This window comes from Physeter macrocephalus, chromosome 15, assembly GCF_002837175.3.
Source record: "Physeter macrocephalus isolate SW-GA chromosome 15, ASM283717v5, whole genome shotgun sequence".
Lineage (NCBI taxonomy): Eukaryota > Metazoa > Chordata > Mammalia > Artiodactyla > Physeteridae > Physeter > Physeter macrocephalus.
This window is the reverse complement of record NC_041228.1, coordinates 1,599,403-1,608,484: the sequence shown is the minus strand read 5'-3', so window position 1 is coordinate 1,608,484 and position 9,082 is coordinate 1,599,403. Positions and strand designations below refer to the sequence as shown.

General features: G+C 61.1%; 1 protein-coding gene across 2 annotated transcripts; it reads left to right on the top strand.

Moving 5' to 3' along the window:
* On the top strand, positions 1-8,811 carry JRK (Jrk helix-turn-helix protein). Of its 2 annotated transcripts, none has more exons than XM_028500441.2 (2): positions 1-40; positions 4,711-8,811. In XM_028500441.2, the coding sequence occupies exon 2, from the start codon at positions 5,076-5,078 to the stop codon at positions 6,660-6,662; it is 1,587 nt and encodes a 528-aa protein (XP_028356242.1). In that variant the 5' UTR covers positions 1-40; positions 4,711-5,075; the 3' UTR covers positions 6,663-8,811. The 2 variants fall into 2 exon arrangements, with proteins under 2 accessions (XP_028356242.1, XP_028356241.1); XM_028500440.2 differs by lacking the exon at positions 1-40 and adding an exon at positions 4,042-4,284.
* The last annotated feature ends 271 nt before the right edge of the window (positions 8,812-9,082 follow it).

Below are 9,082 nucleotides of genomic sequence, written 5' to 3'. Positions count from 1 at the left end.
GGGGCGTTTCCGGCCGGCGGTGGCTGCTCGGGGTCCGCAGGTGAGTGGGGTGCAGGCCTGCGTGGGGGCCGGGCGGGCCGCCGTAGTCCGGGGCCGAGCTGCTGGTGCGAAGCCTCCCCTGGGTCCCCGAGACCGAGCTGGTCTCTCCGCAGCCTCCCTCCGAGCCTGGCCGGGGCTCCCCCCCGAGGAAGGACCAGCCCCCGAGGTCCCTTCGCCAGGAAGGAGCCGGCCTGAGACCTGGCTGCTTTCTTTTCTTTTGGGGTTTTGCCTTTCTGCCCCAAACGTGGCCCCCGGCGTTAGAAACGCTATCAAAACAAGCCTCTCCCCTAACCCGAGCCGTCCGCCTGCTTCGGGCTGCCCACGGCCCCGCACCTGCGCCCACGAAGGAGGGGTCTGCGTGGGAAACTAACTGCCCGCCTCCCCTCTCTGCAGGGTGCGCACCCCCATGTCCGGCCCTGACCCAGGACCCCTCCCCAGTCCCTCTTGCCCCTCGAGACTTAATCCAGCCCTTCCTCGGGCCGGAACACTTGTGTCTGGAGTATTTTTCCTGATCGTCGCCCCGCTCCCCACGCACGCCCTTGCACACTACTGGCTACTGCCGAGGAAACGTGGTTCCTCACATCCTGCTTCTAAATTCCTCAGGCTCTCCTCTAAGGACGAGCATCTCCCCGCCTGCAGGAAGCGGCAGAATGTAGGTGGTGCCCCACTCTTCTCTCTCCTGCCCCCTCCTACCGTCCCCTATGGCCCAAGAGGGTATCAGTGACAAGGCTTCAAACCGTCTTAATTTTTTGGCCGTGTTGTTTCATTTTGGTTTAAGAAATGGTTTCAGAAGTAATATCTGAATTTCACTTTTAAAGGAAGTTTTTGTCTCTCCAGCGGGACCGGTGTTTCCATGTCCCTTGTATCAGGCTCAGACGTGAGGAAGCGTCCACAGTGAGCCCGTGTCTGGCGCTGAGGCTCGTGCCGGTGCCACGTCTGGCCCTTCCTCCTTCCTTTTGTGCTTAGAGTCAGTCCCTCGCAAGTGACCGGGGGTCCCCTATTTCCTCCTGGGTTTTACAGTGGTTTTATATTAAATGTTCCCTTAAGGATGGATTATGGCCTTTAGTTCCCTCCACTCTCCACAGGGCCAAGCAGGGCACAATCACCTGTCACCTAGTAAATATTGCGTTGGCCGAAAAGGTCATTCGGGATTTTCCGTAGCGTCTTATGGAAAAGCCTGAACAAACTTTTTAGCCAACCCGATAGGTTGAAAATAGGTCGCAGCAGGCCCAGCACCCGCACTTCGCAGACCAGGAGACTGACTCAGAAGGGTGAAAGGACGTACCTTGGGCTGGCTGCTGACATGCCTAGGGTTTGTCTTTGGGACTCTTGCTACATCTGAATAAACTTCATTTCTGTTGAGCTGTGGTCTCAAGGGGCTACCTTTTTATGTTCCACACGTGCGTAGTCCTATGGCCTCACCCATGGCGTGGAGTTGCACAGAGCCGAGTGTGAGGGTTCGGGAGGGAGGTGAGGTGGGAATTGCTGCCTTTCCACGCTGGGACCTGGCGACGGACGCCGTCAGCTGCCTGTGCTGCCGCCTCGGTGACTGGCAGTCCCTCCCGGGCGAGAGGGGAGCCAGGGGACACAGCTGGCCGGGAGGGAGAAGACAGGACTCGTGGCAGACACGCCACACGGCCCAAGCAGACCAGCCAGGGCTGGTCAGTGTGGGGATAACAGCTCTTCACTCCTCAGGGGCCGGAGGAAGTTGGCGTTTTACCAAGTGACATGTGACAGGGCTGTGATTCTCACAGGCTGCCCAGGTCAGCCAGGACCGTCTGCTAAGTCCTACATGTCTGCTCCACGGAGCAGGGAGGGGTGGGGGGCGTTTGGGGAAATTGTCATAAAGGGATGGACATGACCAGCTGGAAGGGACCGTAATGGTCCAGATCTTTATGAGGATGAAAGATAGATGATGATGAAAGACAAGTCAGACCAGAGCTGGGGGGTTTATATAAGTCACTTTCCTTTATGTTCTCTTACCAGCTTTAACCAAAGACGTGTATGTCAACTTAAACACGAAGTTTACTACTTACAAGGATACATAACTGATGCAGGAAGACCACCCTGCTCCCACGGGGCCAGAAGGCAGTTCTCGTATTTTTGTTTCCAGCATGAATTAGTAATTTATTCATAGAGTGTTCTTGATCAACAAGTATTCAGGAAGCCCGCTCTGGCCTGGCCCTTTCCAGTGTCCTGTGTGTGTGTGTAAGGGAGGGAGGGTGCGTGTGAGTGTTGTTTGCACGCTCACGTGTGACTGTGCCTCCAGAAAGGCTTCAAACCGTCTTAATTTTTTGGCCGTGTTGTTTCATTTTGGTTTAAGAAATGGTTTCAGAAGTAATATCTGAATTTCACTTTTAAAGGAAGTTTTTGTCTCTCCAGCGGGACCGGTGTTTCCATGTCCCTTGTATCAGGCTCAGACGTGAGGAAGCGTCCACAGTGAGCCCGTGTCTGGCGCTGAGGCTCGTGCCGGTGCCACGTCTGGCCCTTCCTCCTTCCTTTTGTGCTTAGAGTCAGTCCCTCGCAAGTGACCGGGGGTCCCCTATTTCCTCCTGGGTTTTACAGTGGTTTTATATTAAATGTTCCCTTAAGGATGGATTATGGCCTTTAGTTCCCTCCACTCTCCACAGGGCCAAGCAGGGCACAATCACCTGTCACCTAGTAAATATTGCGTTGGCCGAAAAGGTCATTCGGGATTTTCCGTAGCGTCTTATGGAAAAGCCTGAACAAACTTTTTAGCCAACCCGATAGGTTGAAAATAGGTCGCAGCAGGCCCAGCACCCGCACTTCGCAGACCAGGAGACTGACTCAGAAGGGTGAAAGGACGTACCTTGGGCTGGCTGCTGACATGCCTAGGGTTTGTCTTTGGGACTCTTGCTACATCTGAATAAACTTCATTTCTGTTGAGCTGTGGTCTCAAGGGGCTACCTTTTTATGTTCCACACGTGCGTAGTCCTATGGCCTCACCCATGGCGTGGAGTTGCACAGAGCCGAGTGTGAGGGTTCGGGAGGGAGGTGAGGTGGGAATTGCTGCCTTTCCACGCTGGGACCTGGCGACGGACGCCGTCAGCTGCCTGTGCTGCCGCCTCGGTGACTGGCAGTCCCTCCCGGGCGAGAGGGGAGCCAGGGGACACAGCTGGCCGGGAGGGAGAAGACAGGACTCGTGGCAGACACGCCACACGGCCCAAGCAGACCAGCCAGGGCTGGTCAGTGTGGGGATAACAGCTCTTCACTCCTCAGGGGCCGGAGGAAGTTGGCGTTTTACCAAGTGACATGTGACAGGGCTGTGATTCTCACAGGCTGCCCAGGTCAGCCAGGACCGTCTGCTAAGTCCTACATGTCTGCTCCACGGAGCAGGGAGGGGTGGGGGGCGTTTGGGGAAATTGTCATAAAGGGATGGACATGACCAGCTGGAAGGGACCGTAATGGTCCAGATCTTTATGAGGATGAAAGATAGATGATGATGAAAGACAAGTCAGACCAGAGCTGGGGGGTTTATATAAGTCACTTTCCTTTATGTTCTCTTACCAGCTTTAACCAAAGACGTGTATGTCAACTTAAACACGAAGTTTACTACTTACAAGGATACATAACTGATGCAGGAAGACCACCCTGCTCCCACGGGGCCAGAAGGCAGTTCTCGTATTTTTGTTTCCAGCATGAATTAGTAATTTATTCATAGAGTGTTCTTGATCAACAAGTATTCAGGAAGCCCGCTCTGGCCTGGCCCTTTCCAGTGTCCTGTGTGTGTGTGTAAGGGAGGGAGGGTGCGTGTGAGTGTTGTTTGCACGCTCACGTGTGACTGTGCCTCCAGAGGCGTCCTTGGCGTCTGAGCATGTCGCTGTGGGGACCAGTAGCTGAGAGACTGGCAGCCCCTCCCAGCTCTGGGAGGAGCCTGAGGCCTACCAAGGCCTGGTTTTCTAGAAGCGGTTTGGGGTGTTGTTTGCACGCTCACGTGTGACTGTGCCTCCAGAGGCGTCCTTGGCGTCTGAGCATGTCGCTGTGGGGACCAGTAGCTGAGAGACTGGCAGCCCCTCCCAGCTCTGGGAGGAGCCTGAGGCCTACCAAGGCCTGGTTTTCTAGAAGCGGTTTGGGGCCTGCTGTCAAAGAGAGGGTTTGAGGGGACCTTGTTTCAGAAGAGGTTTACAGGCTCCTCAGCCCCGGAAGTCTAGAGGAATCCCTGCCCCCTGCAGCACCTCCGTCCCCTGCCTCCACCGCCCTCAAAGGAACACGGGCTTTGTGAAGGTGGGTAGGTCAGGTGGGCCGTGAGCGGCTACAGCGGGAAGGTTGGTTCTGGAGGTGGGACGTGGCTCTCAGGTCACCCGGCACCTATGGCTTCCTTGCTTCGTTCGGTGGCACCGCCCTTGGCGTTTTTTCCGGGAGGCCAGGTTGCTTCCAAGAGAGCCACTTTTAATTTGGAGCCGTAGCGAGCGACTCGGAGGTCACTTGTGGAAGCTGGGAAGAGCCAGTGTGCCCAGCGCGCCGGGCAGCCCCCCCTACACCGGGCAGGCCTCTTCCCCGTGCCACCTGCTGGCCGGCTCGCGTGTTCATCGCCTCCACGCCGCCGCCCCCTGCCGCTCCCCAGCACGTCGAAAGTAACGAGGATGTGCCTACGGTGGCCGAGGCACAGGCTCCGTAACGTTTTTCTTTCTTCCCCCTTTTGCTTTCCAGCTGCTAAAGCACCATGTGCGTGAGAGAGGCACCCACGGCTCAGATGGTGAAACCTCGATTTGCCGGAAGCCAGCTCCCGGGGCCCCTTCACCCTCCGGTCCGTGTTTGAGGGGAGAAGCTGCCACCGTCCCTGCAGAGAAGGCTGGAGGTTCCAGCCGTGGAAGCCTAGGGCGGCTGACGCTGGTCCCCGCTGCAGAGAGGGCCGGGAAGCTGCCGGGGCCGGAGCCGAGAGGGGCCTTGGCCCGTGGCGGCCCCGCATCAGCCGGTGGGCGAGGGTGGTGGGAGGGGAGGGAGGGGTGGAAAGGCCTCCAGTACTGGCTCAGGCGCGACCCCTGTCGGCCGGGACGAGCCCGCTCCTGCCCCTCATGGCCTCCAAGCCGGCTGCCGGGAGGAGCCCGGGGGAGAAGCGCAAGAGGGTGGTGCTGACCCTGAAGGAGAAGATGGACATCTGCCGGCGCCTGGAGAAGGGGGAGAGCAGGAAGGCGCTGATGCAGGAGTACAACGTGGGCATGTCCACCCTGTACGACATCAGGGCCCACAAGGCCCAGCTGCTCCGCTTCTTCGCCAGCTCCGACTCGGACAAGGCCCTGGCGCACCGGCGCACGCTGCACACGCCCAAGCTCGAGCACCTGGACCGCGTGCTGTACGAGTGGTTCCTGGTGAAGCGCGCCGAGGGCGTGCCCGTCTCGGGCCCCATGCTCATCGAGAAGGCCAAGGACTTCTACGAGCAGATGCAGCTGACCGAGCCCTGCGTGTTTTCTGGCGGCTGGCTCTGGCGTTTTAAGGCCAGACACGGCATCAAGAAGCTGGATGCGTCCAGCGAGAAACAGGCGGCCGACCACCAGGCTGCAGAGCGGTTCTGCGGCTTCTTCCGGAGCTTAACCGCCGAGCACGGCCTGTCCCCCGAGCAGGTGTACAACGCCGACGAGACCGGCCTCTTCTGGCGCAGCTTGCCCAGTCCCAGCCCGGAGGGCGGGGCGGTGCCCGGCCCCAAGCAGAACAAGGACAGGCTGACCGTCCTCATGTGCGCCAACGCCACGGGCTCCCACAGGATCAAACCCTTGGTGGTTGGGAAATGCGGCGGCCCCAAGGCGGTCCAGGGCGCCCAGCACCTGCCTGTCGCGTACAAGGCCCAAGGTAACGCGTGGGTGGACAAGGAGATTTTTACTGACTGGTTCCATCACATCTTTGTGCCCGCGGTGAAGGAGCACTTCCGAGCCGTGGCTCTGCCCGAAGACAGCAAGGCCATCCTCCTGCTGGACGGCTCCCGCGCGCACCCGCGGGAGGCCGAGTTGGTTTCGGAGAACATTTTCACCATCTTCCTGCCCGCCGGCGTCACCTCCCTGATCCAGCCCATGGACCAGGGCATTCGCAGGGATTTCATGAGAAACTTCGTCACCCCTGGCGGCACGCTGCAGGCCCTCACCCCCCGCTTCAGCGTGCACGACGCCGTGCTCGACGTGGCCTGTGCCTGGAACGCGGTGCCAGGCGCCGTCTTCAGCCGGGCCTGGAGGAAGCTGTGGCCCGAGGTCACGCTCGTCGAAGGCTCGCCTTCAGAGGAGGCGCCCGAGCGCCTCAGGACGAAGCCTCCCGACCAGACCTTCGCGCCCAGCCCCGGGCTCGGGGGAGGCGCCCCGGCCCGCCGTGGGAGTGCGGCCACGGGGAGTCCCGAGCTGGCCGAGGCTGGCGGCGGTGACGGGGCGGCCTGGGAGCAGGCGGCTGCATCCTTCGACGCTGTGCTGCGCTTTGCGGAGGGGCAGCCCTGCTTCTCGGCACAGGAGGTGGGCCAGCTGCGCGCGCTGCGCTCCGCGTTCGGCCGGCGGCAGCAGGCGCAGCGGCGCAGAGCCCTCGGGGCCGCGGTCAAGCTCGAGGCGCCCTGGGAGCACTCTGGGCCTCGCGGCGCCCCGCCTCGCTCCCCTCTGCCCGGCTCGTCCACGGCGGGTGAGGCCTGAGGCAGCGGGGCCCGACCTGCGGTCTCGGGTCACGTCCCTCAGGGCGGCCCGCCCCGTCGGGGTTCTGCCGTGTGGCCTGTCGTGCCACATGGGCACCAGGGGGTCTTCCTGAAGGGCCCACCCAGACCCGAAACGTACCGGAGCCTCCGGTGGCCAGAAGCCAGCCTCGCGTTCGCTGGCTGAGCCTTGCTGTGTCCGAGGGTGGAGACGTCTCTCTGTCCAGGTGGGGAAGAGCTGCCTTCAGCCGACCAGTGGCGGTACCCGCTGCCACTTGACGGGGCTGGCACTTCCTGTGGCCCACCGCTCCCCTCCACCGGGACTCAGTCTGCTGGTCTGGGGGCCAGCCCTGAGTTGGGCAGGTCACCGAGGGAGGGACTCAATACGAATAAGAGTCGGCGTGGCCCCTGCCTGTGGCTTTACAGGCCACATGTCCCCCTTCAGTCGTGAGCTCTTGTAGCAGCACAAGCCTCTCAGAGTTTCTCCGTGTTGCCAGCACATCCCGCCTCTCGGGCTCAGACCCCAAGATGCGGCAGGCTGCACGCCGACTTGATGTGGTAGAATTGCTCCGTCAAGGCCAGCGGGAGCGGGCGGCTGGGGTGCCCGTCACCCCAACGTGGGGCTACAGGGCACTGCCGGTGTTTCGAGCATCTTGGCTCCAAGTCCAACCTACGGGCCTCGTTCCCCAGAATTTCACATTTACAGCCTCTGCATTAATAAACTTTGACCAGATGTTCAGAAATTAGCCTTAGGCGATATAACAAAAACAGTAAAACATGCAGCTGAGCTGTCTAGCAGTATTTGAACTCCTGTTCCCGGCCGTTTGCCCCGCAGTGATTCACGCGCGGCAAGCTGGCTGTGCTGGTGGTCTCGTAAAGGCCGATTGCGGGATGACGCGGCTGTGTTTCCTGTGTTGCAGCCGATTCCAGCCTCTCCGTTCTGCCATGTCGCTCGTCAGCACGGCCGTAGGACAGAGAGCCCCTTATCGGCGGTGGTCGCCCTCTTTGAATGCACGTGAAATGGGCGTGCTTTTCCGTGCTCTTTTCACTGCTTCGCCTTCAGCTGCATCCCCTTCTTGGGTAGCTGAATCGGCACGTAGTTTTCATTCCTGCGTTTGTTGCGTGCTGAGAGCCCTCTGTTCCCGTGAGAGCCGAGGGGAGGTGAGGGCTCGGTTCGCAGTCGGTTTCTCTGTGTTTTTACATCTTTCCAAACAGTGAGGTGACAGTCGTGGCTGGCCTGGCACTGCTCTGTGGACCGTGTGTTTCTTGCTTTAAATGCGTGTATGAAGATTGTGAAACAAGCACAGATCGTTTTCAAAGTGTCGTTGCCGATTCTTTGGGCCAGATTGCCTCCTGCTGTGCTGTCACGTCGGTTTCCTCCCCGTGTTTGGGGCGGCACCTGTGCACCGTGTACTTTTGTGCCACTTTTGGACTCCTGTGCGGTGGAATTGCGGCTGCTTGAGGTGTTGACAGGGTTAGGTGTCGGGCGGCAGCGTGGAGGTGGACGGACACGCGGAGAAGCTCCCTCCCCGCTGTCAGCGCCTCGACCCCAGCCCAGCGGTTCTGGAGCAGCAGGGCTGTGCTGGGGGCCGGCGGCGGGGGGGACCGGCTCTCCTAGGCCCCCCGTGGGTGCTTTGTCCCCACCAAACTGTAGACCCCAGGCCAGACTCCTGTCCTGCCCTCACAGCCTGCCCCCGTCCTGGCTGTTTCGTGGCCGATCACCGCGCACTCGTCGCCGGCCGGCTGAGGGTGTCCGTCCTCCTTTCAGGACCAGACGCGCCCCCTGTGCTGCGCTCTTCAGGGGGCAGGACTCGGCCCTGCCTGCTTCCCTCTCGCCTGATGAGCCAGCGCGCCCCCTCCTCGTGGCCTCAGTGCTGGACATCCCGGGCGGTGCGAGGTTTCTCGGGGTGCGGGCTGAGGTGCTGCACGAGGTGCGCGTGCCCGGGGAGGACCGGAGCCCGGCGGCGCCCAGCTGCCCTGGGTGCCCCTGCCTCTGCCCCGCCCCCGAGCGCCCACCCCTGGGGCTTTGCTCTTCACTCGCCATCCGGTTTCTGAGGGGCTTGAGGGGTCAGAATGTTCTGGTCTCAGAATCTTTCCTAAACAGTCTTAGGGGGCCCCACTGGACTGGGTGTGAAATCGGAGCCGGGTGGGAAGGCCTCCTCGTCCGCCCGTGCCTCGGCCCGCGTCTCCTCCCCTGCAGCCCCCAGGGGCAGTGGGGTCTCCGTCCCGCTGGCAGAGCCTCTCCCAGGCCCCCTGCTCACCCTGCAGGGGCAGCGAGCTCGGGCGCAGCGGGAGCGGCGCACACCCCTCCCGCCCCGGGCAGGCAGCACCGGTGCCCTGGGATAAGCCCAGGCGTGGTCCCTGTCATCGCTCGGCGGGCCCCTTCGGTCTGTTGGCCCACCTTGACCTTCCCCCTTCTCGGTG